Source organism: Sus scrofa, chromosome 12 (genome assembly GCF_054392235.1).
Source record: "Sus scrofa isolate SSC_HxYL_T2T_F1_AM1 chromosome 12, Sscrofa_HxYL_maternal_Yorkshire_Landrace_v2.0, whole genome shotgun sequence".
NCBI classification, from domain to species: Eukaryota; Metazoa; Chordata; class Mammalia; order Artiodactyla; family Suidae; genus Sus; species Sus scrofa.
The window spans coordinates 41,283,313-41,309,441 of NC_139394.1; the positions used below are offsets into that span (position 1 = coordinate 41,283,313).

At 49.4% G+C, this 26,129-nt stretch overlaps 1 protein-coding gene across 22 annotated transcripts in view; it reads right to left on the reverse strand.

The window, feature by feature from the left end:
- Positions 1 to 26,129, reverse strand: part of BCAS3 (BCAS3 microtubule associated cell migration factor) — a 580,731-nt gene that overhangs the window by 23,186 nt on the left and 531,416 nt on the right. For 21 of the 22 annotated variants that reach the window (XM_084985051.1, XM_084985045.1, XM_084985048.1 and 18 more), the window contains one exon: positions 2,393 to 2,560. In XM_084985051.1, the coding sequence (XP_084841177.1) occupies positions 2,393 to 2,560 (168 nt within the window). Of the gene's footprint in view, positions 1 to 1,458; positions 2,561 to 26,129 lie in introns of all 22 variants that reach the window. The other variant, XR_014821299.1, reaches the window with a different exon arrangement.

Genomic DNA, 26,129 nt, shown 5'->3' on the forward strand with positions numbered 1-26,129 from the left:
GTGTGTGTGTTTGCAATAGGTAGATAGGTTGATAGATTTAATACAAAGAAAACCAAATGAATCCCATTTGGGGACAGTTTGGGGAGAAAAATGAAATCCCTCTGCTCAAAAAAGGGCGTCTCCTATTTTCTGACTGGTGAGCCATGCAGTTTTAATTTCCTCTCTTTCTCTCTCTCTCTCTTTTATTTTTTTAAATTTCATGAACCTACTTAAGGCCACAAAGACTCTCCTGAATCCCTCAGCTGTCCGGCAGATGCACTGCTGCCAACTTTGCTCGGGTTACGAATGGTCTGTGCCAGGCTGACGTTCCCCAGCCCTGCCTGAATGCACCTTATGATCTGTTTGCTGGACGATGTGGAGGTGCTGGGTGATGGGGAGGGCGGCTGGAGGGGAGGGTTGCCCAAGAGGGGCGGCTCTTGAGGAGTGAGCCTGGTGCCACCGGCCCTGGCTTGTGTGAGCCGGGGCTGGCCGGGGCCCCAGAGAGAGGCAGGGGAAAGCTGTGCTACCAGTGAGGCTCAGCAAAGGAAAAGCTTTCCCCTCTTCGGCCAGCTTCCAGGCAAAATGGGGTTAGAGCAACGGCAGACCTGCTCCTCGTCTCTGGATCCAGGTGGGAGAAAAACAGCATAGAGACCCGCCATCCATAAGTGGGAAGGCTTTACAGCAGGGGTGGACAGGTGGCAGGCCCTGTCTGAGTGTGGGTGTCGAAGGCCTGGGACATGGCTTGTTGCGGCTTCCAAGGCCTATGTCTTCCTTTCCAGGGAAGAAGCAGGGGAGGAGGGGGACTGGTCCTCAGAGATGGCTGTCACCTATGGCCACATAAGGCACCTCTCCATCTCCGCCCAACTCCTTCTCTGCCTCTCTTGCATCCAGGCATCTGCCAATTATCACACAAGCACTATGGGCAGGCGCGAAGCTAGTGCCACAGAGATAGAGATGCGGACAATATGGCCCCATCCTCTTAGTGGAGGGATGGAGGCGTGGAATGGGGTGGGGAAGAAGAGACGGAAACGCTTAACCCATAAACCCAAACAGGGAAAAGACCTGGCGGATCCTCAGGGACTTGGGACTGTGTGATAATGGCAGGCATTTCAAATTCTGCCAAAAAGGCTCTGACTCAGTCTTGCTGGTCCCAGTTCCTGCCCCAGGGTGGTGAGGTTCTCCCTGGCATCCCCCTTCTCAAGGTGGGCATGCGGGGCGGGGATGGAGCAGCTCGTGGTAAAGAGCAGCAGTTTCTTTTTTTGTCTTTTTAGGGCTGTACCCACGGCATATGGAGGTGCCCAGGCTAGGGGTCAAATTGGAGCTACAGCTGCCGGCCTGCACCACAGCCACAGCAACATCAGATTCAAGCCATGTCTGTGACCGACACCACAACTCATGGCAACGATGGATCCTTAACTCACTGAGGGAGGCCAGGGATCGAACCTGCGTCCTCATGGATGGCAGTCAGATTTGTTTCACTGAGCTACTACGGCAACTCCCAAGAGTAACAGTCTTGAGAGGAGTCAGGCAAGCAAGAGTGGGAAGGCCTGTAGCCAAGATCTGCTCCCCAGGCCGTACAAAGTTCCTGTTGGGCTCAGAACACTGAGAGGGGGCCTGTGGGGCTAGTCTTCCTCAGGCATAAAAGCCGGGCCAGAACTGTCACTAACCGCACAGGTGACTCGGACAGAAGGGGTGCTTTAGAGAAAAGGAGAGGCAGGCTGTACTGTCATTCTGTGGAGGTGGAAAGATTGTGGCCTTTCCTAACTGCATTTGTGTGTGCGCGCGCGCAGGCGTGCAGGTGCACCTGCGTGCTTGGGGCAGGGTTTGCCGGTCGTCCGAGGCTGTCTCTGCCCCATGGATGCGAGGAGCCACTCCAGGCCCCAGTGGCTGGACCCTCTCAGAGTCAAAGGCAAGATGTAGCATAAGAAAAGCTGTCTGGGATGAGGGTTGGGGGTCACATGAGCCCTGTGCTTTCTCTGTGCTCCCTCCCAGCCTGGCAGGGCCCCCTGATACTTGCCAAGCGACGAAGCCTGAAGCATGGCCGAAGAAGGTGCCATGCTGCCTTAGCATTTGGTGCCCAAGGGCTGCTGACAACCTTAGGGGAGCCAAGGTTGTCTCCTCCCCTGGAGAAGGTGTCCTTTGGGGAGCCACTTACACAATACAATTGTGTAGCCACAGCATGTTTGTATGCATTATTCCATGTAGAAGGGGGTCCGACCCCCCCCGGGGGGGGCTCCCCTCTACACTAGGTTTCCCAATACCAGAAGCTTCCAACATGATGGCTCTCAGAGGGTTAACTAAAGAAACGAATGGTTAAGACAAACACCACACCCTCCTCTCCCTCCAGAGACGTTCTCCACCCATGGGCGCCAGTCCCGACCAAGCCAGATTACAAACGTGAGGCCGCCCTTACCTGTTGCGGATCCCACCACGTCCCGGCTCGGTGACTCGGCCATGGCATCGGCCAGCCGCTCCCGCAGGCCCTCCTCCGTGTGCTCCATGGAGGTCATGTGCCGCAGCCCGAAGCCCTCGGGCCAGCTCCCACACACCTCCAGCAGGGTCACGCTCCGGTCGAAGGTACCTGCAGTGCACAGGGCACGTCAGACGCTGAGTCCACCTTGCAGAGGGCAGGCCGTTTCCCTATGTCTGCCCCGCCCCGGGATGGAGCCAACACCGTGCAACACCCACGTGCAGGGCAGAATGCGACAGCTCCCACGACCCTATCAGAGCATGGAGACCTCACACTGTTGGGTTAGTAGGTTTGTTTTTTTTTTTAATTAATTTTTTTTTTTTTTTGAATGGCTGCACCTGTGGCATATGAAGCTCCCAGGCTAGGGGTCGAATCGAATTGGAGTTGCAGCAGCTGGCCTATGCCATAGCCACTGCAATGCCAGATCTGAGCCTTGTCTTTGACCTACACCACAGCTTTGGGCAATGCAGGATCCTTAACCCACTGAGTAAGGCCAGGGATGACCCCACATCCTCATGGATCCTAGTCGGGCTCTGGACCTGCTGGCTGAGCCCACAGTGGGAACTCTAGGCTAGTGGGGTTTTGTTTTGTTTTGCTTTTTAGGGCCACACCCTCGGGCATGTGGAAGTTCCCAGGCTAAGGGTTGAATTGGAGCTGTAGCTGCCGACCTAAGCCACAGCCACAGCAACGTTGGATCTGAGCTGCATCTCTGACCTACATCACAGCTTGCAGCAACGCCGGATCCTTAACACACTGAGAGGGGCCTGGGATCGAACCCGAATTCTCAGGGTTCCTAGTCGGGTTTGTTAACCACTGAGCCATGAAGGGAACTCCTGGGCTAGCGGTTTTTAAATTGTTTTCTGAGGACCTACAGGGACCGCTTCTGGAACTAGGTCAGGGGCAGGGACTTTCTTCCCCAGTTTCAAGCAAACCCCCTCCACTTGTCTTTGTTTGACACAATAGGGCTTTATCTAAAGATTTATTTTAAATAGGGGTTACATAGCTTAAATTAAAAAAATTTTTAAAAAAGCTTTCTAAGCCACTATATCCTGTAACCTATACCAAACATCCTCACTCTCCATGTGAAGCTCAGAAAAGTTAAGTCCTAAGATCCAACAGCCAGTTTGAGGCAGACTTGGTTCAACAACTCAGATCCCCTGAGGGCCCAGCCTAGAACTCACTCTGCTCCACCGCATCTAGTCTCCCAGCTGCCCCAGGAAAAGGGGCACCTCTGGGGAACCACCCTGGGGATGGCAGCAAGGGAGTGGATGGCATCTTGAGCCAAGATCCTTCCTGCTCCCCAACTCCCAAAGGTTCATGGCGCGCTGCTGAATGCCAAGATTAGATTTTACGTGCGAGATCACTTCAAAGGCTAAATTTAAATGATTCCACTTTATGATACAGCAAGTCTTCTGTGAAAGCTTAGTTCACCCACTCTCTCTTGGAAGGAGATTATAGTCATGCTCTGTTGCTTTAAGCACATACCATTTCCCCGGCGATTAGGTAACTGAATCCACTGCATTTATTGGGCTTGGTTCCTGCCAGCACCAGGAAGATGGGGAAAAAATGCAAATGCCAATGTTTCCCAAAGTTAAAAGTACACCACCACACACTCTTTTTATCAGGCCTTGCTTCTCCTCTTTGATCAGCCGTCAGAAACTATCTCCCCTCGGCAGTCAGGACTGGGTAGCGTCAGCGCACACTCTCTGCCAATGACAGGTGGTAATAGAGAGGGTGCGAGCCCCTGCCCCGGCAGGCGGCCCTGCCTCTGATAATGGCCAAAGCATCGAGGTGATAACCATTCGTAAACACTCCGACAGCCGGTGACTCCATACATCAGCAAAGAGGGACAGATAATCCTGAGCTCTCCCGACCAGACAAAGGCCCTTGGGCAGCCCGCTAGGATTTCTATGTGTGGCCAGGGTCACTACTGGCTCCTGAATGTCATCAGCCAAGTTTGGCTTTGATTTATCTCTGGCCTAATTGTAGGGTGGATTCCTGGTGCTGGGGGAATGGGCAGCGCCTATGAGAAGAGGCCCACCTTGGGACTGGGTTGCTGGGCATCGCCTCATCAGGCAGGGCTCCGGGATGGGGAGCAGCCCTGGACCATCTTCTCTGTCCCTCAGACAGGCTCAAGGGGAAGGTTTGGGGAGCCAGGCACTGGACTGTGGGGGTGGGATGCTCGCGGTGCCAGCCCTCCAAGGGCCTGGGCTGTGCTAATCTTGCGCTGGAGCCCACACTCCGTCAGTATCAGCGACAAGTCAGAGGTGTCCGGTCCCCAAGGACACCCAGGGGCCGATGACATAAGCTAAGCTTTTGAGGCCACTGCCCACTCACTGAGTGATGCAAGCAAAGGCCCTCCATCTCGCTTTTCCATCTCTGAAGTGGGGCTAATAGCTCTTGGAGGGAGGGGATGAAGGTTCCTGGCAGGAGTCTGAGAGCTCCCCCAGCGCCGTCCCCCCACCTCAGTTGACAAGATCAAGAGCTACCGCACCGCTGTTCCTCTGAAGGGTCTGCCTGGGAAGTCTATGCTTGGTAATTTCCAGAAGAGGGGATTCACAACAAAGCATGGGTGCTCTTCCTCCCTGGGTGCTCAGGGCCAAAGCTCCCTTACGGACAGGGAGGTCCCAGAGCCCGGGGAAGGGAAGGGAGAGAGCTTTCCTTTTCTCATTTCACCAGAGCGTGGTGCGTAGAAAGGTGCTTGGTCAAGGTCAAGCTCAAGGTCTGTATGGACTATGTTTAGAGGTCCGGGCAGCATGGCTGAGAGCAGGGCCCAGAGGAAGCCAAATCAGGAAGAAAACAAAACAATCCAGCACGAGGTTAATGGCAATTAGGGTGCGGCTAAGAGGCCCGGCCCGTGACAGAGGGTGACGGGGCCAGAGGAGTATGTCATCCTTTAAGGGACGGAGTGACAGTACACAGGAGAAAAGGATCATGAGCTAGGGTTACAGTGGAGAATGGGAACAGAAATAGGGGTTCGAACGCATTAGCTGGGCAAGCTCTTTACCTTTCTGAGCCTCATCTGCAAAAATGGAAAAACAACACACTCTTATGGGGTACCTCCGGGATTGCCGTAGATAAAGGTAAAAGCACCCGGCACACAGTGAGTGCCCCGCACCAGAGGAGTGTGCTCGTGTAGACGCTGATAATAAAAATATGTGGAGCTTTGTACCACTTGAAGCATCATCAAAACCACTGACGATCACAGGGATCCTGAGAGGCAGTACAGGTACGCCTCCGGTTTACAGGAGAGGAGCCGGAAGCTCAGAGCGATGAAGTGGCACACTCAGAGTTGCTAAGTGACAGATCTGGAACACAGGCATCTAACTCTTTGCTGGGAGCTCATTCTCTCAGCTTCGTCTGCCAGTGGAGAAGTATAATAGGGAGAAATCACCTCTATCTTTCCTAACTTGTTCTGAGGACGCCTGTCACCTTCAGCCATGGTCTTTGAAAAATCCTTCCCACTCCCAACCAGCCCAGGTTTCTTGGAGGATCACAGTCATGCCAATGAGTCATCCTGTCCATTGGACGGCATGGAGGAGAAAAGAAAAATTGATAGAAGCTGTAATCGGTTCTCTCTGAGCTTGGACACCTCGAGGGAGTTGTGGCTAGGAGGCAGGGGTACAAAAAGTACCCAGCAGGAGTTCCCTCTGTGGCACAGAGGGTTAAGGACCTGACATGGTCTCTGCGGCAGGGAGGGTTCCATTCCCAGCCTGGCACAGTGGGTTCAGGAACTGGTGGTGCCAAAGCTGTGGCATAGGTTGCAGCTGTGGCTCAGATTTGATCTCTGGCCCAGGAATTTCCATATGCTATGGGTGTGGCAAAAAAAAAAAAAAAAAAAAAAGTGGTATCTAGCAAAGGAGCGTTTGATGGTTTCTGCTGTCCTGAGAGGTCACAGAGAGGATGCAACCACAGACACTGGAAGGAGTCTCAGCAGAGGCTCAGCAATGCCCCCATCCTGACTGCCCCTTCCAGCAAAGGAGCTCCTGGGGTCTTCTGGTCCCAGAGGGAGAAGAGGGCTGCAGGTGTGTGCGTGTCAGCAGGGGCTGGGGTGAGAGGCCAAGCCCTCGGAGAGTGAGGTTGCCTCTGGGCTCTTAGGCAACTGCATATCTTGTCAGCGGGGTCGGCACAAGCAATCATTTATCTGGCCAGTCCAGAGACACTCCATCAGATGGGCTGGCCTTTGAGCCCCATTACAGGGGGTGGGGAAGGGGGGAGAAGGGTCGGTTTCAAAGGGGAGAAAACACTTAGCGCAGGCTGCTTGCAAAGCACAAAACGTAGGTACTTAGCAACAAAGCTCTTTTGCTGAAGCGGTGCTCTGCTGTTTACCAAGCCCTCTCACGTTTATTATTTCCGTTAACTCACACATTCATCAAATATTGATTAGTGTCCACTGTGATATGAGTCAAGCACCGTGCTGAGAGATGGTGATACAGAGTGAGCCCTGCCCCCCCCCAAAGCTCCTGGTCTTTCAGAAAACTCTGGGAAGTGGTGATTATCACCATTTTACAGATTTGCATTTTACCGAGACTGAGGGAAGTGAGGCCACTTAAGGCCACTGGTTCTAAGTCTTCCCAGGATGCTTCAAACCCCTTCCTTTAGGACGGTCTCCCACCCTGCTGTTCTCTGAGTATATTTTCTTTCTTTCTTTTCCTTTTTTCTTTTTTAGGTCCGCACCTGCAGCATATGGAAGTTCCCAGCCAAGGGGTCGAATTGGAGCTTCGGCTACCAGCCTACACTACAGCCATAGCGACATGGGATCCAAGTCTCTTTTGCGACCTACACCACAGCTCATGGCAACACCCGATCCTTAACCCACTGAGCGAGGCCAGGGTTCAAACCCACGTCCTCATGGATCCTAGTCGGACTCAGTTTCCACTGAGCCACAACGGGAACGCCTGAGTATATTTTCTAAATTCAGTTCAAGTCTCATTTGCTCAGTGAAATTCTCTTACACTGATAATGGAAATTGTCAGGAGGGTTCTTCCACAAAGTGCGATGGTAAACAAAGTTCTTTAGCTCTTGGGGTGAAGCTGATAAAAGTGATCAACCCAACCCCCAAAGGGGTGCTCTGCAACCATCCAATGCTATAGGCAATTTCGGGGTGTTGATGGAGGCCTCTGCAGCCCATCCTCGGATCCCAGGTCAGTGTGCTCTGTCCCACATGGTCAGTGTGTTCTTCCCACATGGCCTTAGATTATTTTGATGATCTGCTCTTCAACCTACTTCAGAAGCTGCTTGAGGGCATGGATTCCTCCATAACCATAAGTCTGTAATAAGCACCAGGCTTTGTGTGTTGCGCTCACTCAAAACATGTTTATGGGCAGATGATGACCCTCTGAGATATGTGACAGTCACTCGAGTCAGTACCCTTTGGGTGGGGTACTGACATCTGGGCCCATAACTGGGAGGAAGGAGATGGAGGCAGACAGAAAAAGGAGCTAAAATTAAATCCAAAGAAGGAGGAAGACTGTAAGTGAGCAGAAAACAGCGTCACAATATCACCCTACTGCCTTCTGAGCACTTGTTTTTAAATATTCAGATATTTATTTATTTATTTAGTCTTTTTAGGGCCTCACCCACAGCACATGGAAGTTTCGAGGCTAGGGGTTGAACTGGAGCTGCAGCTGCTGGCCTACGCCACAGCCACAGCAACACCAGATCTGAGCTGCATCTGCCACCTACACCACAGCTCACGGCAACGCGGGATCCTTAACCCACTGAGCAAGGCCAGGGATTGAACCCACATCCTCATGGATACTACTAGTCAGGTTCTTAGCCCGCTGAGCCACAATGGGAACTCTTTATTGATTGATTGCCATGCCTGAGGCCTGTGGAAGTTCCTGGGCCAGGGATTGAACCTGTGCCACAGCAGCAACTGGAGTTGCTGCATGGGCAATGTTGGATCCACTGAGCCACCAGAGAACGCCATGTGCACCTATTTCAGAGTTGAGACTCTGGGAATTGTAAGAACCCAAACAAGCTGCATTGGCATGGCACGCTGCTCTCATACAGGTGAGCTTCCTGAATCCTCTTCCCAGCTTGGCATCCTGCATTATACTCTCTCCCCAGAGGAGAAATGGGTCAGGTTCTTGGGTTTCACAAACCCATTAAAGGCATGGTGGTGACAGCTGGTGAGCCGGCAAGCTCCCAGGGAGGGTAAGGGCACGCGTGCTTGATCTTTTGTGCACCATGGTCGAGGAGCAGGGAAGCCCAGGGGGTGGAGGCAGCATGGGGGAGGTGGAATGTTCCTTTGAGCTGATCTAATCACACCCGTGTTATTTAGGAGACTGCGGCTCAGCCTCCACTTTGCATCCATTAGGTTCAGCTCACAGTTTGGACTTGGATGAGAGCCTGTTGATCAGATTTCCAGCCACCTGGGAGGCCAGGTACCAAGAGCAAAACTTAAACAGTGCTCTTCATGGGACCTAATCAAACTTACAACTTTTGCACAGCAAAGGAAACCATTAAAAAAAAAAAAGAAAGCAAAGAGAAGACAGCCTGTGGAACGGGAGAAAATCATTGCAAATGATGCAACTGACAAGGGTTTAATCTCCAAAATATACAAACAATTCATATAACTCAACAATAATAAGAAAACAAACAACCCAACTGAAAAGTAGGCAGAAGACTTAATAGCTATTTCTCCAAAGAATATATATGGATAGCCAGCAGGCACACGAAAAGATGTTCAACATCGCTCATTATTAGAAAAATGCAAATCAAAACTACAATGAAGTACCACATCATACCAGACAGAATGGCCATCATTAATAAGTGTACAAATAACAAACACCAGAGAGGGTGCGGAGAAAAGAGAACCCTTCTACACTGCTGGTGGGAATGTGAATTGGTACGACCACTATGGAAAACAGTATGGAGGTTCCTCAGAAAACTAAAAACAGACGTATCATATGATCCAGCAAACCCACTCCTGGGCATCTATCTGGAGAAAACCATGACTAGAAAAGACACACGTTCATTGCGTCCAAATATCCACAATAGCCAAGACATGGAAGCCAGCTAAATGTCCATCAACAGAGGAATTGATGACGAAAATGGGGTACATACATACAGTGGAGTATTACTCAGTCATACAAAGAATGAAATAATGGCTTTTTCAGCAACATGGATGGACCTAGAAATTATCGTGCTAAGTGAAGTTAGTCAGACATTGAGACACAAACATCATATGCTATCACTTATACGTGGAACCTAAAAAAGGGATACAAATGAACTTATTTGCAGAACAGAAACAGACTCACGGACTTTGAAAAAGTTATGGACTTTGAAGAGTTACCAAAGGCGACAGATTTGGGGGGAGGGATGGACAAGTTCTAAAATAAGGTTGTGATGATGGTTTTAAAACCATAGATGCAATAAAATGCATAGAATTAAAAATTTTAAAAAGAAAACTAAAAACAAACACCCAGCAATCCCACTCTTGGATATATATCTGGACAAAACTATAATTCAGAAAGACACATCCACTGCTATGTTCGTAGCAGCATCTACAGACATGGAGTAAACCTAAATGTCCATTGACAGATGGGTGGATTAAGAAGATGGGGCACAGATATACAGTGGAATACTATTCAGCCATAAAAAGAATTAAATAATCTGTTCACAGCAACTGGATGCACCTAGAGATTATCACACTAAGTGAAGTAAGTCAGAAAGCGAAGGACAAATACTGTATTATATATGTGGAATGTAAAATAGGGCACAAATGAGTCTATCTACAAAACAGAAATAAGACTCACAGACACAGAGAACAAACCTGTGGTTGCCGAGGGGGAGGGAGGGAGTGGGAGGGACTGGGAGTCTGGGGTTGGCAGATGCAAACTATTACATTTCGATTGGATAGACAATTTAAGGTCCTACCGTACAGCACAGGGAACTATACCCAATCTCCTGCGGACAGACTGTGTTGGAAAATAATATAAAAAAAGAATGTATATATAGGTATGACTGAGTCACCTTGCCGAACAGCAGGAATTGGCCCAACATTGTAAATCAGCTATACTTTAATGAAAACAAACAGTGCTCTTCAAGACATAGGCCTTCCTGGGTGAGAGCTTGGGAGGAGAATGATGTCCATGATAACTGAGAACTGATCCCCGGCATGATGAGAGCAGCCACTGGAGTCCCTCCGCCTGCTCTGCAGACTAAGTGTGACACTGGCGCTGCGGGGAGAGTGCTTTTCTCTTCAATCCTTTAGGGCAGTTCCCAAGATAACTGTAACCCATATCCACAGATGGAGCACAGAGCAAAGGGCAGAGCCCTGGCAATCTTTTATGACCCAGACTACCTAGTGCTCACCGCGCTGGTGACCCTGTACCATGTTCGTCTCATAGTCATCCATTTGGCTGTGAGGTTTAGATTTGGGGGTTAGGTCCTTTTTAAAGGATCTAGGAAGTTCCCATTGTGGCTCAGTGGTAACGAGCCTGACTAGGATCCATGAGAAGGCGGGTTTGATCCCTGACCTTGCTCAGTGTGTTAAGGATCCAGTGTTGCTATGAGCTGTGGTGGAGGCTGCAGTCACAGCTTGGATCCCATCTTGCTGTGGTGCAGGCCGGCAGCTGTAGCTCTGATTAGACTCCTAGCCTGGGAACTTCCATATGCCCCAAGAGTGGCCCTAAAAAGGCAAAAAAAAAAAAAAAAAAGTGGGGGGTGGGGGTGGGAATCTACTACTCCAGTTCAGAAGTAAACATAGTAAGAGAAACACAAGACACCAGCAAAGTAGAGAAATGCCTTAGCCGATGCGGGCAAGCCAGGAGATGCTGGTGAGACAGATGTGGTAATATCACAGGTGAGACAGATGTGGTAATATCACAGGCCCTCGTGGTTCATCAGAAGTGCACGAACAGACTGCCACGTGTGGCCAAGGTGTCAAGGGTGCCCTGGCCAGAGGAGGGGAATCCAACAGTCATGGAGACCCTATGAATTTCTTTGCAATTTAAAATAGAGCCCACATTCTGCCAAGTACTTTCACAAGTTGCAATCTGTGATTACAACTCATTCTCTGAAGCTTAGGATATCGATTACAAATCTCAGTGATAACTGGAATTCTCCCATTAACGTTTCTGGATGCCTGAGGTCTTCCATCCCCCCCGTACCACACAGAGAATAAGTGAATGACTCTCATTTAAGGGCTTGCCGAGTAGTTCCAATGTAATTGACGATAATCCACTGACAGAGTGATGGTGAAGTGATAGGTTCCCAGGGTGAAGGGAACCACATTGCATTTTCTAAGAACCAGTGACATCCTCAAGCAGCAACACTCGTGTCTTGACTGGAAGAGGCCAGGAAGGATTTTCCCACAGAAAATTTGGTGAGAACGTGACGTGGCTGACACCTTGATTTTGAACTTGTGGCCTCCAGAAATAGGAGCGAATAAGTTTCTGTTGTTTTGAGTCATCCAATTTGTGGCCATTTGTCACAGCAGCCCCAGGAAAATAATACACCTATAAAGCAGGGAAATGATTATTTGCCTCCTGGGGCGCTCATGAGTATCTGCTGAGACAGTACGGGAACCCGCGTGCGGGGCCACACAGACACAGAAGGCTATCCTGGGGCCCCATGAGCAGCTCTCCTTAGGGGCCGTGGGAGTCTGTGAAAGGCTTAGAAGGTGAGTGGAGACATGTCTGGACCAGAAAACAAGCAGCTTGAGGAGTTCCCGTCGTGGCTCAGTGGTTAACGAATCCAACTAGGAACCATGAGGTTGCGGGTTCGATCCCTGGCCTTGCTCAGAGGGTTAAGGATCTGGTATTGCTGTGAGCTGTGGTGTAGGTCGCAGACGTGGCTCGGATCCCGAGTTGCTGTGGCTCTGGCGTAGGCCGGCAGCTACAGCTCTGGTTAGACCCCTGGCATGGGAACCTCCATATGCCGTGGGAGCGGCCCCAGAAAAGGCAGAAAAAAAAAAAAAAGCAAGCAGCTTGAGGAGAATACAGGGTGGCACAGAGGTACATCGACTCCCAGTCTGGGTAACTCCATCATGAAAGCTGAGTGGTTCTGTGTCATTACACAGCAAGAGCCTTTGATATGGAGTCACGGCATCTAAGTGGGCAGGTGCTCCCCCACTTCTCTGAGGATCCTGCAGGGGGCACAGGAGAGCAGGGGAGGTGGCCTCTTACCTCGAGGTCAGGTCCCTCACATCCCTGGTCTCCTCACATCTGAGGGTGGGCAGAGGGTATTTCTGTTCCCTAAATTCTATTTTTTTTTTTTTCCTTTTTAAGGCCGCACCTGTGGCATATGGAAGTTCCTGGGCTAGGGGTCAAATCTGAGCTGCAGCTGCCAGCCTACACCATGGCCACTGCAACACCAGATCTGAGCTGCATCTGCGACCTACGCTGTAGCCTGCAGCGGTGCCAGATCCTTAACCCACTGAGTGAGGCCAGAGATCAAACCTGCTTTCTCGTGGACACTATGTTGGGTTCTTAACCCAATGAACCACAATGGGAACTCCTCCAAATTCTTCAATGAATAAACAGAATCATACTCAACATGGGTAAGGATGAAATGAGATCAATTGGTATAAATTATCTAATTTGGCAATAGGTATAAAGAGCTTTTTACAAACATGCCCAACTACTGACCTAGGAATCACTTCCAGAAACCTAACCCAAGCATATAACCTAAGATGCCAACGACTTTTGTGCATAAGGATGCTCACTGACACTCTAATGCAGCCTTATATTAAGGTATTTGTAAGTGTATTATACTTCATTGTGGCAGTAGAACATTAGGTAGTCATGAAAAATCATGTTTGGGAGTTCCTGTTGTGGTGCAGCAGAAACGAATCCGACTAGGAACCACAAGGTTGCAGGTTCGATCGGTGGCTTTGCTCAGTGGGTTACGGATCCGGTGTTGCCGTGAACTGTGGTGTAGGTCACAGACAAGACTCAGATCTGGCGTTGCTGTGGCTCTGGCATAGGCCGGCAGCAACAGCTCTGATTAGAGCCCTAGCCTGGGAACCTCCATATGCCATGGGTGTGGCCTTAAAAAAAAGAAAAAAGACAAAAAAAAAAAAAAAAAAGAAAAAAAAAAAAGAAAAGAAAAATCTTGTTTAAAATAGGAGAAGTACTTATGCTGTGAGCCACAAGGGAAGTCAGTAAAACAGGAGTAGGTCTTTAAAAGATGATGCTAAATTATTTGGGATTAACAGATACACATAGAAAACAAACAGCAAGGACCTACTGTATAGCATAGGGAACTATACTCAATATCTTATAATAATCTACAATGGAAAAGAATCTGAAAAATAATATACACATACACACATGTGTTTATATGTATATAAAACAGAATCACAATGCTGGACACCTGAAACATTGTAAATCAACTAAACTTCAATTTTATTTTATTTGTTGCCTGCACCCACAGCATATGGAAGCTCCCAGGTCAGGGATCAATTCCAAGCTGCAGCTATGATCTATGTCATAGCGGCAGCAACATGGATGGTTCATCCACGGCACTGGGCTTGGGATCAAACCCGCGCCTCAGCAGCAACCCAAGTATCTGCAGAGATAACACCAGACCCTTAACCCAGTATGCCACAGCGGGATCTCCCAACTATACTTCAGTTTTATTTGATTTCATTATTTTACTTGTTACATTTTATTGGAGTACAGTTGATTTACAAGACTGTATTAGCTTCAGGTTTACAGCAAAGTGAGTCGGTTATACATATGCATCTGTATATCCGTTCTTACACTTCAACTTTAAAACAAAGTAAAACAAAACTGTGTAGTTAGTATTACCGAACAATGTAAAGCAAGCATAAAAAAAAAAACATCCATTTTAAATGATTCATGACAAAATGTTATTAACCGTGGTTGCCTCTGGACAGTTGGGTTATACGGAGCTCTTCTGTTACTTTGAACCTCTCTCTTTCTTTTAACTTCTGTAATCAGCATAAAACAAACCAACAAATACAAAGAAAACGCTGAGAAAGAAGAAAGGGCTTGTGGCAGAAGCATTCACGCCGGGACCTGGAAGCGTGGAGACTGAGAAGCACGGGAGGGAAAGCCTGGCTTTGCTGAGTTGGTTCCCTCGTCAACTTGACTTGTGCTTGACTCAGCCGGGGCAGGTGAGCCTGCAGTCGGATGGCCTGTGTTTGACTTTTCTCCCAGTGGCTCTGGCTGGCTGCACGCAATGGTGACCCACCCCTGTGTACATCTGGCATATTTCTTTTTAATTCATATCAGGAATGTGCTCCAACTCGTGGGTGGAAAACAGCAGAAACAATTCCACCTCTGTACAAATTTCATACATCAGATCAGAAAGGGCCAGAAGAGCAACTCCGGAAGGAGTCGATTTTTACATCGAGTCCCTTTCCCTGTCACCTTTGTCCTCACCCTGCCCCACCCCCACACTCCCACCATCCTTTGGAGAAACAGGACGCAGTTGCCTAGGAGACACCCTCTCATGACTGTCAAGGAAGGTCTGAGCCCCTCACATCATCAGGTCACTGAGTAGGACCCTGCTTTTTGCCTGGGAAGCCAGGAAATCAGTCATCACTGCAGGTCGCAAGACGGAGAATTGCCACTGGCTTTCCACTCAGACCAGACCTAGATCTGCCTCAAACAGGGGAGCTTTCCAAGTTGGGCTGACACTGGCACGTCCCAGACTGGATCCCAGAGACCTTTTCCTTGTCTGCTTTAAACGTGGCACAATCAAGATGTTCCCCCACCCACACCCCCCACCCCCGCCAAGTGGGAAGACGAGAATCATTCTGCAGCGAGACTGCAAGGAAACCACTTGCTTCAGGATGCTTTGCCCACTTCCGACGGTGCAGAGAAAATTTGGTGGAGACCCAGGATTCCTGGGGCGAGGACCAGAATACACCACAAGACAAACGGCCTCCTCAGAAAGCCAACGGCTCCACAAATGGAAAAACTTCATGCAATTGTCGCTCTCAAGACAAGTAAGCATGCAGACCAGGTTTTCTAGGATGGTCCCGATTCCAGATAATTAGTTCTGTGATCAGATCAGATGCCAGGAAAGGCAGGAGAACTAACATTTGTCAAGTGTCTATTTTGCACCAGGCATAGTCGCTTCACATGCATTACGCCACTGAAACCGCCCTAACAGGTTTAAGAGGTTGGTGCTAATATTCCCATTTTGCAGATCAAGAAATGGAGGCAGAGAGAAGTTAAATTTTTTCTCAAGATGAGAATATCAGGGACACAGTCAGGATTCTGATCTTAGGCTCATCTGCCTCCAAAGCTTATACTTTCCCCCTGAAAATCTAGGCTGAATTTTCCTGGGCATATATCCAGACAAAACTTTCATTCAAAAAGATACATGCATCCCTATGATACTGTACCACTTCCCAAGAGCCAAGACATGGAAATAACCTAAATCCATCGACAGATGAATGGATTAAGAAAACGTGGCATATATACACAATGGAATACTACTCAGCCATAAAAAGAATGAAATAAGTCAGAAAGACTTATACCATATGATATCACTTACATTAAGACTTATACCATATGATATCACTTACATTAAGAAAACGTGGCATATATACACAATGGAATACTACTCAGCCATAAAAAGAATGAAATAAGTCAGGAAGACAAATACCATATGATATCACTTACATGTGGACTCTAAAATATGGCACAGTGAACCTATCTGCAGAACAGAAACAGACTCACAGCCATGGAGAGCAGATTTGTGGTTGCCAAGCAGGAGGGGGAGGGAGTGGGATGGACTGGGAGTTTGGGGTTGATAGATGCAAACTATTACATTTAGAATGGATAAGCAATGAGGTCCTGCTATATAGACAGGGAACTATATCCAATCACTCGAGATGGAACACGACAGAAGATAAGGTGAGAAAGAGAATGTATGTATATGTATAAGTGGATCACTTCACTGTACAGTAGAAATTGACAGAACATTGTAAATCAACTATAATAACAATAGTTTTTTTTTTTTAAACAAAGATGACAATATTAGGGGCACGGTCAGGATTCTGATTTTAGGTTCATCTGCCTCCAAAGCCTGTACTGTCCCCCTGAAAATCCAGGCTAAACTTCGATTTTGAAAATATAGCTGCAGGACCTGTAAGGGTTTTTTTTTTTTTTTTCTTTTTAGGGCGACACCCACAGAACATGGAGGTTCCCAGACTAGGAGTCAAATCAGAGCTACAGCTGAGGGCCAACACCACAGCCACAGCAACATCAGATTCGAGCCCGAAACCTTATGGTTCCTAGTCGGATTCGTTTCTGCTGCACCACGATGGGAACTCCCTTTTAAAAATTTTTTAATTTTTGGAGTTCCCGTCGTGGTGCAGAGGAAACAAATCCGACTAGGAACCATGAGGTTGCAGGTTCGATCCCTGGCTTCACTCGGTGGGTTAAGGATCCAGCATTGCCATGAGCTGTGGTGTAGGTCGCAGACACGGCTCGGATCCAGCATTGCTGTGGCTCTGGCGTAGGCCGGCGGCACCAGCTCCGATTACACCCCTAGCCGGGGAACTGACAAAGTTTGTGAAAAGACAAAAAGTAAAATAAAATAAAATAAAAGTAAATAAAATATAAATAAAAATTAAAAAATTTTAATTTTTTTTCTTTCAGTAAGGGCGTTTTCTGCTCAGATTTCCTATTCCAGATTTTTAAAGCAGTTTTTGCCAATGAGCTGTAGCTGGAGTAGGGGGAACAACCCAACGAAAATCCTGCGTTTGTCTTAAAAGAGTTTACAGTGCTCCACAAAGGAGCCAAATTTGAGGCGCTCCACTGAGGAGAACTCTGAAGTCTAAAACCTGGGGCTAAGACATCCTCTGTTTTTATTAATCAAAGAAGATGTTTCAAATCCATCAGATTTATTACGACGGGATTTCAGATGTGAAACCCAAGATACACCCAGACAAGCATAGCTTGTCCTGTTGGGTTATGTTCCATCCTTCCTGGGGACCTGCATTTCCTCAGAGGAGACCTCTCTGCTTCCCGGGCTGGCTGAGGTGAATGGAGGCCCAGCTTGGCAGGCCTGGGCCCCGCTGGTCTCAGGCGTTTTCGAAGGCCAGAGGGGGATGGCTGGGCAAAGTGGGTCCTGGTACCATTTGCTCTGAGCCAGTGGCTGTGGGGAAAGGAAGGGAGACTCACCCTATCCTGGACGTGCTAGGGGGTCCTGAAGGTGACTGGTTTGACACCCTGCCTCTTTTTGGTTTAGTTATTCTAGTCGTCCACCACCTCTGTGGTCTTGAAAAGGGTGCTCCTGGCTTGGGCCACAGGCATTTCCATCTGTCATGGGTGGTCAGCTTTCTACCAGTTCCTGCCAGCAAAACCCATCCGATCTCGGAGTTCCCTAGTGGCTCAGTGGGTTAAGGATTCAGTGTTGTCACTGTTGTGGCTTGGGTTTGATCCCTGATCCTGGAACTTCCGCATGTGGCAGCCAAAAAACAACAATAATAAAAAACAAACAAAAACACCCACCAGGGGAATCCTGAACCGGATTTTCTGCCACAGGCATTTTGGGATGAAGGTCTGGGCCTGACCTGTGTTCTGATATGAAGTCTAATATATAAGAGGATTTCTACTTTCTAGGCCCTTCCAGCGAAGCTGTTCAGCAAAGACTTGGCCTCAGGGCCTGAGAAGCAGGTGCTGTTGGGACAACATGGGACACCCCACTGGAGCTGGGGTGGCTGGGCATGGCTTCTATCAGGCGTGGAGGTTGGAGGTGGCTAGAGGACAATGCCCAGGGGGGAAAGGGGTGTCTGAGAACAAAGAGGAGGGCAGGACGGTCCTTGCATGGGGGCAGGGAGTTGGCGCCACTGGAGCTGGAGGTGCCTCATGAAGAATAATACCTCACATAATTTCACAGAATCACTGCTTATTTTCCCATGATGATTTCATTTACATTCTAGGATCACAGCAATTTCTTTTCTTTTCTTTTTGCTTTTTAGGGCCACACCTTCGGCATATGGAGGTTCCCAGGCTAGGGGTCAAATCAGAGCTACAGCTGCCAGCCACAGCAACGCAGGATCCAAGCCACGTATGCAACCTACACCACAGCTCACAGCCATGCAAGATCCTTAATCCACAGAGTGAGACCAGGGATGGAACCTCCAACCTCATTGTTCCTAGTCAGATTCATTTCCACTGCACCACAGGGGAACTCCAGGTCACAGCAATTTCTACCATGGGCAGGACAGACCCAGTCGACTCCATTTTTATAGATGAGGATACGGAGGGTCAGAGGGAACCTTGGACTTGCCTCAGTCACCTTAGTCTCTTGGTTCGCAGGGTAGCTGTGGCACCATCCATGAAAGTCCTTAGTGAACAAACCAACATGCCACAGCTGCCTGTGGTGGGCGCAGAAGTGGGACGAACGCCTGGACAGGTGATCTTTTGGAAAGCGTGGCTGGTGCTTTGCTCAGGCCCCTTGTCCTACAGGGACGTCCCTGACTTCTGGCCTCATTTCCTGGTCTGGGAGCCCATGGGCTGGGGGCGGGGCTCAGCTCGGTATCACTTGAATTTATCGCACAAGGTGTGTTCAGCACCTGAACCAGTGGGGGTGCCCGGGAACGGTCATTTCCTGCCTTGACATGTCCAAGCATTTGTTTGGCCGGGGCTGGTGACACTGACTCAGCAGCCCAGGCACGGAACTCCAGGAGGATGGAGGGAGAAGGGGAGACGCCCCTGCGGGAACACACAGGGGGAAGCAATGAGGCGTGGAAATCTGCAGAATGACAATAATCCCTTACACTCACGCCGATGTTCCCTTTACAAGGTGCTTTCGCAGGCCATTCCCCCCTTAATCCTCACGACACCCTGAAGCGCGAGGCAAAGCAGCTATTACGAGTCCCCATTTCATAGCTGAGACTGTGAGTTCGGGGATTCAAGTGGGGGCAGGGCAGAGGTGTAGGAACCCCATCCTGCGCTACTCCCAGTGCGGGCCACGAGCCAGCAAGGACGTTGAGGCCTTAGAGGGGGTGGGTCCTGGCCCCCAACAGGAGCAGGAGCAGAAGCAGACAGGACCAGGTCTTGCAAATCAGTCCTGGGTCTATTACCTCCGGGCTCTCAGCTGCCCTCTCTCTCCCTTGCCACTGTCCCCCCACCACCCCCGCCTCCACAGTTCAACCCTCAGCCTCTCCCCTCAGCTCCACCTTGTGTTAAGTGTTAACACAAATCTAAGGCCTGGGGTTAACTCTCTATTAAAGCAAACAGAGAAATTCATACCTTGTGCTCAGTCTAGGGGCGGAGTAGTTGTGTGTGTGTGTGTGTGTTGGGCGGTGTGATGCTTGGGTTGTGTGTGTGTATTGGGCGTGGGGTCTCTGCCCTTTCCCCTCTGGCCTTCCTGCCTATAGGAGAAGGCTGGGGAATGCTTGCTTATCTATGAAGGAGACTCTGTTTAGGCCTTGTAAAATACCCACTTGAGCAGTAAGTGTGAAAATGCCCCCGAAACCGTGTCAATCTGGTTGTGATTTCCCCTGCGTGCATGGGTCTCACTGTGTGCCAAGTTTGGCGCCTGTGGGTAAAGTGAGTCGTATGCCTTGGCTGGAGCTTGGGGCCACGATCCCCCCTCCTTTTCCCCCACTTCTAGTCCACAGGGGCCAATCAGGATGTTATTCATTTCCCTAGTTGAGAAGCCAGTTCAAAAAGGCCAGGAGAGCCTCCTCTACCCGTTCCCTGGGTGAGCAAGACCCAGCCCTCCCCGGAGGAGGAAGCGACATATTTTGTTCCTGCTACACTCACGCAAGGAGGTTTATAGAGTCAGCCCAGGAGGAGTGTGTTTGTTGAAACCTAGCTTTTTATCTTTGGACCTGGGGGACTCAAGTGAATCAGAGGAAGAGCAGAGTCATCCATAGGGGAGAGAGAGAGAAAAAAAAAAAGTCAAGGCGCCAAGAAGCCCTTAGGAGGGGCCTGGAGACCTTGTGTTACCATGTCAGACCGGCACGGCCCTGTCATCTAAGCCTGAGTTAGAGCCAACAGCTGAACGAAAGAATTAATTTCTCACTGTGCTTCATTTGAGATTTAGAAATGCCTTTAGGGAGGAAAAGTTACTAGAAGAGCTTTCTCATACGCCTCAGACTGTTTCAACAAAAGTAGGAGTTTCCCCTGTGGCTCAGCGGGTTACAAAGCTGACTAGTATCCGTGGGGATGTGGGTTCGATCCCTGGCCTCGCTCAGTGGGTTAAGGATCCAGCCTTGCCGTGAGCTATGGTGCAGGTCACAGACGCCGCTTGGATCCTGCGTGGCTGTGGCTGTGGTGCAGCTCTGATTCAACCCCTAGCCTGGGAACGTCCATATATCGTGGGTGTGGCCCCCCCCCCAAAAAAAAACTAAATTAAAAATTTAAAAAGTAAATAAAAACCAAGCCATCTTTCTTACAGAAATGCCTCCCAAACAGCTCAACGAACATGTAAACTCACCAAACCCTCCTGAGCTCCATAATCTTTCATGTAGGAGGTGACCCTCCTGATCCAGGGTGGTACCCCGCTGCCTGGGCGAACCAACCCTGCCTCCCAACTGGATGTCTACCTTCAAGGCCCAACCGTTGCGTGTACCCCTTGAATCTAGCTGCAGTCTCTTCTCTCCGGGTAGCACCTTATATCTTAAACCATCATGCAGTGGGGGTGGGGGACGGATGCTCTGGATGGACAAGGTGGTTCTCAGGTCACAGCTCTGCTGGTACAGACACCTGATTCAGAGGAGGAAACTGAGTGCCTGCTCTGGCTCTGCTCCATTCTAGCCGGTCACTCAACCTCCTGGCACCTCACTTTTCTCTAATGGAAAGAGGAATAATAGTGCTAGTTACTCTGGCTAGTTATTCATACTTCTCCAAGTTATGCAAAGATTCAAATGACAAGGTAGGCGATAGAACCTTCAAGACGATAACGTGTCATCTGCAGGCAAAGTACTAATTTTACCCTTAGAAGCCAGATGGCCTTAGGCTGTTGCCTTCACCACTTCCCTCCAGACCCTCTGAGACGTCAGGATGATGTCTAAGCTGTGTGGCTTCTCGTGCTGTGGGAAGATCCACATAGCTCAGTGCGCTGCTCATTGCTAAACCAGGAATGTGAGAGTCACCGGTAACATCTTTGCTGTAGCTCTTTCATGTTGCACAAGATCCTGCATCGCTGCCCTCCGGGATCAAACGGGCTCCCCCTGAAGTTTTTCTGATGTCCCCAAGATACTCAAGGGCCTACAGCACAGATCTTGCCACATAATAGGTGCCCAGTAAAAGTTTACTGAATGACTGGATGAAAGAACAAGGCTTGATTATCTTTTGATCTGAAGTATGTAGGTATCATGGGTCTGAAAGGGAGCTCTTAAAGGCATTTCTCAGCCACTATCCTGCCTCCAGGCAGCACCATCCTTCAATCTTTCATTTTAAAATAACTCTGAGAAGGAGAGATCCTCATGCTCCTTAGAGGGGCACTCCTGAGGTCTCTACTCAGCAAGTACCTTCGGCCTGCAATATTCAAATAAGTATAATTAAGGGAGTTCCCTTGTGGCTCGGTGGGTTAAGGAGCTGGCGTTGTCACCGTTGTGGCTCTCATGACAGCCGTGGCTTGGGTACTTCCACAATATAATTGATATCTCTATTTTTCCTGGAAAGATAATGTTGCCAAGTTTAGGAAAGATTATTCATCTTGACGGTTCATTAAGGACAATGTTTGAATTTTAGAGATTTGCAATTTCACACAAGGGGCCTAGGCCCTCTGAACAACTTCAACACCTAATAAAGAACTTCAGTAGAGACAAAGACCTTATTTACAAAATCGTTCCTGAGAACAGATGTATTAAGTGTACTTCATGAATTTCACTGCTAGGGACAGCGAGCAGTCTTGAGGTCTTGAACATACAAACAAGTAGAGTGTGCTCCTGCCCTGGCGGTAACTTTATTTTTATTTATTTATGCATTTATTTATGTTTAGGGCCACACATGTGGCATATGGAAGTTCCCAGGCTAGGGGCTGAATCAGAGCTGAAGCTGCTGGCCTACACCACAGCCACAGCAACTCGGTGTACAAGCCGCATCTGTGACCTATACCATCGCTCACGGCAATGTCGGGTCCTTAACCCACTGAGCGAGGCCAGGGATCAAACCCTCATCCTTATGGATACCAGTTGGGCTCTTATCTGCTGAGCCCCACACAGTGGGAACTCCCCATGGCAGTAACTTTGTCTACATATGGTGCCTCTTCCAAACTCCTTTAGTACCTAGTTTGGTTGTTTATTTTTTGTTGTTGTTATGATGGGTTTTTTTTTTTTGGGGGGGGGAGGCTTTCAGGGCCACACCCATGACATATGGAGGTTCCCAGGCTAGGGATCAAATCGGAGCCACAGCTGCTGGCCTACACCATTGCCACAGCAATGCCAGATCCAACCTTGTCTTTGACCTACACCACAGCTCAAGGCAACTCCAGATCCTTAAGCCACCGTGTGAGGCCAGGGTTTGAACCTGCGTCCTCATGGACCCTAGTCGGATTCGCTTCCTCTGAGCTACAAGGGGAACTCCTGCTTGGTTTTTTTAATGCTGGCTTACATTCGGGTCCATCGCTGCACAGAGTGGAGGGGGCGATCAGACTGTCTGCACGGAGGGCAGTGAGGGTGTCCCAGTCTAAATGCTTTCACTGAAGAAGCCCTGGGCCAATTATCTGTCTAAATACAGGATTTCCATGGGGCTCCAAATCCTCAGACAGTTGCTGAGCAGCTCTCCTTTACATCAGTGGGTCAGCACTTCCCATTTCCACACATCTGAGGAGTCCCGCCTGTCGCAGGGGCTCAGAAGGGCAGGGGGCTGATTGAGGTTTTCCTCCAGCCCCCAGATCCCCCTGGGCTTCCCTTTATGACAGCTCCATGGTGTGGTCAGCTCCACAAGAGACACTTATGGAGTGTCTGGTATGATCCAGCCACTGTGCTGCTGAGTGCTGAGAATTTTGGTAAAGGTGGCAGATTACAGAAAAATGACAATAAAGTATTTTCTGGTCTATCTTCTCATAGACTGTAAGTAAGTGAGGGCAGCACTGCTTCTTCTTTTCTCCCTGCCTCCCTTCTTTCTTCTTTCTCTTCCTTTCTTCCTTTCTTTCCCCCTTTCTCCCTCCCCTCCTTCCTTCCTTTCTCTGTATCTTAAATGCATGGCACGATGCCTTGGTTCCTGGCACCGAGGAAGGAAAGCAGAGAGGGAAAAACCTGAGCTTGTTTAACCTGGAGGAGAGATTCGGAGAGCTGCGATTCTAGTATTCCAACAGCTGGAGAGCAGTTTTATGGAAAAGGGAATAGGTGTGTGCGTGCGAGCATGTGTGTGTGTGTGTGTCCAAGGGGCAACACAGGACACAGAGGAAAAGATGAAGCACTGGCATGTTTCAGACCAACAATAAGAGGTGCCAACTGACAATGCCAGCCGCCCTCCGTGGTCCAGCTCCAGCTCCTCTGTGACACCTTCCCAGAGTCAGAGTCACCTGGGCAGGGAACGGTCCCTCTGCTGATCCCCACAGCAGGCACACCCTCTAAGGCAGTGCGCGTGGGGCTGTAGTCAAGTCATCTGTTTGGATGTCTTCCCTTCAACTTGGCATTGTGTTTTGTCTTACGTTTGTATTCACAGAGCCCAACAGAGGCAGGATCGGGAATGCGAAAGGCTCAAGCTTTGAGGGCCCGTCTTCTGTCCTGTAACTGCTGTTTCATGCTGAGCAAATGAGTTACCTCTCCTGGTTCAATTTCTACATCTATAAACAGGGAACAATGAACAATAGTGAGGCTTGGGGAGTTCCCGCTGTGGCGCAGCAGAAACAAATCTGACTAGTATCCATGAGGTTGTGGGTTCAATCCCCGGCCTTGCTCAGTGGGCTGAGCCATGAGCTGTGGTGTAGGTCGCAGATGCAGCTTGGATCCCTGGCTGCTGTGGCTGTGACACAGGCTGGCAGCTGTAGCTCCGATTCAACCCCTAGCCTGGGAACCTCCATGTGCCATGGGTGTGGCTCTAAAAAAACACACAAAAAAAGAGTAAGGCTTAAATAAACATGTCTGACACACAATAAATGCTTAAACGGACCACTGTCCCACCAATTGTCACAATGATCCTGCAAAGTGCTTCTGTTTCAGAAACAGGCTGAGGTATAAAGAAAGAGAAGCCATATTAGGTCACAGAGCTGGACCTCGGCGCCAGGATTTTAGACGTAGAGTACTCCTTTCGGGCATTAAAAAAAGTTTTCTCCCTGATTTTTCAATCATACTAAAACGATCTGACAATAAAAGGAAGTCCTGTCTTCTCCAAGGGAATACAAATGTTCTTTGTCAATTACATCACCTCTTCCAAAAGAATTATCTTACCAACCAGGGGAGAAGCTCAGAGCTCACACGTCCGCCTAGAATAGCACTCCGCATCCTTGTCACTGGCCTCTCCAGACCTAAGGAACAATCCCTCAGCTTCAAAGGGGATCGTGGTGCCGCACCGCTGTCACCTTCTCAACTCCTGCTGAGAGCCGAGAAAGTGTGACACTCCGGTGCCTGGCTACACCAACCCCCTTGGCTGCCCAATCCACTGACCTCCACACACCAATGAACTTCACCTTCATTCCAGCCGTTCACCCACCTGGATCTTGCAATTGGCACTTCTAGTATTTTAAGCAAGAATGTGCCCCCCCCACCCCATTTTGATCACGAAACTTGCCGTGTCTATCTCACTCCCTTTCTTCCTCTTACTAAGGAGGCTTTGCAACCTCACTGAGCCAGGCAGCCTCTGGAGTCCTTCCTACCATCCTAAGCCACCAGCTCCCTCCTGGTGGCACTTCTTCACCATTCATCCCAGTGTTGGGGGCTCACAGGTCCAGAAACACCCTCACCCACCCCACCCCTGTCACGACTCCTCCTGGTCTATCTGCCACTCCCACTTTGCCAGTTTTATCCAGGATGATCCGGCCAAGCACAGACTTTCTCTGCTTCTGCTCCTAGGATGCTGAGCTGTGCTGGAGAAAAACCACACACTTGTGTCAACTGGCACCATGACAAATTTATCATCCAGGCCCTCTCTGCTCTTCAACCTTCTTTTTCATCTTTTCTCTACTTCCATTTGTCCCTGGTCAGTTCCCTTCTGTATTTCCCCCTCTTCGCAAGCTCCCCAAACCTGTCACAACTCTCTCCCTCATTCTCAGCAGATGACCTGCCAACCAACTGCCTTTGGGATTTCCTTTTTAGTTCTTTCTTTTAAAGATTCAGAAGTCCATGCATCTTAAAAGCGACCCAGTGTCGGAGTGACAAGCACAAAACACAGCCCCTGAAAAATCGCCCAGCCAGCCAGTCAGGCATAGTGGACGGGGAGTCTCTCCTGGAACAAGAAAGCAGGGCTAGGGGTGTCGGCTGGGAGCAAAAGCATAACTCTTCCCGCCTTTCCTTTCCCACTGAATCCATCCTGGGGAGTTTTTGATGTTGCCCTTGTCGCTTCTCTTCTTCATCAGCTAGCTGGGGCTGTGTGAGGCTGAATGGCATCCTTAGGTGGAAGGAAAGATGATTACAGCGGGCGAGGGAGGCCCTCCCAGGCGGATGGTTTATAATCCTGATTACCCCGTGCTGCCTCCAAATGAGAAGGGACAGAGCAGTAATCATTCCTGGGAGATTTGCGCGTGTGCACGCGCATGTCCATTTCAGAGTTATCCCAGGAGTCCGAAAAGACCTGTCTCAAGTGGCAAACAAGGGGCGAGAGTGATGCCTCACCTCCTCGCCGTG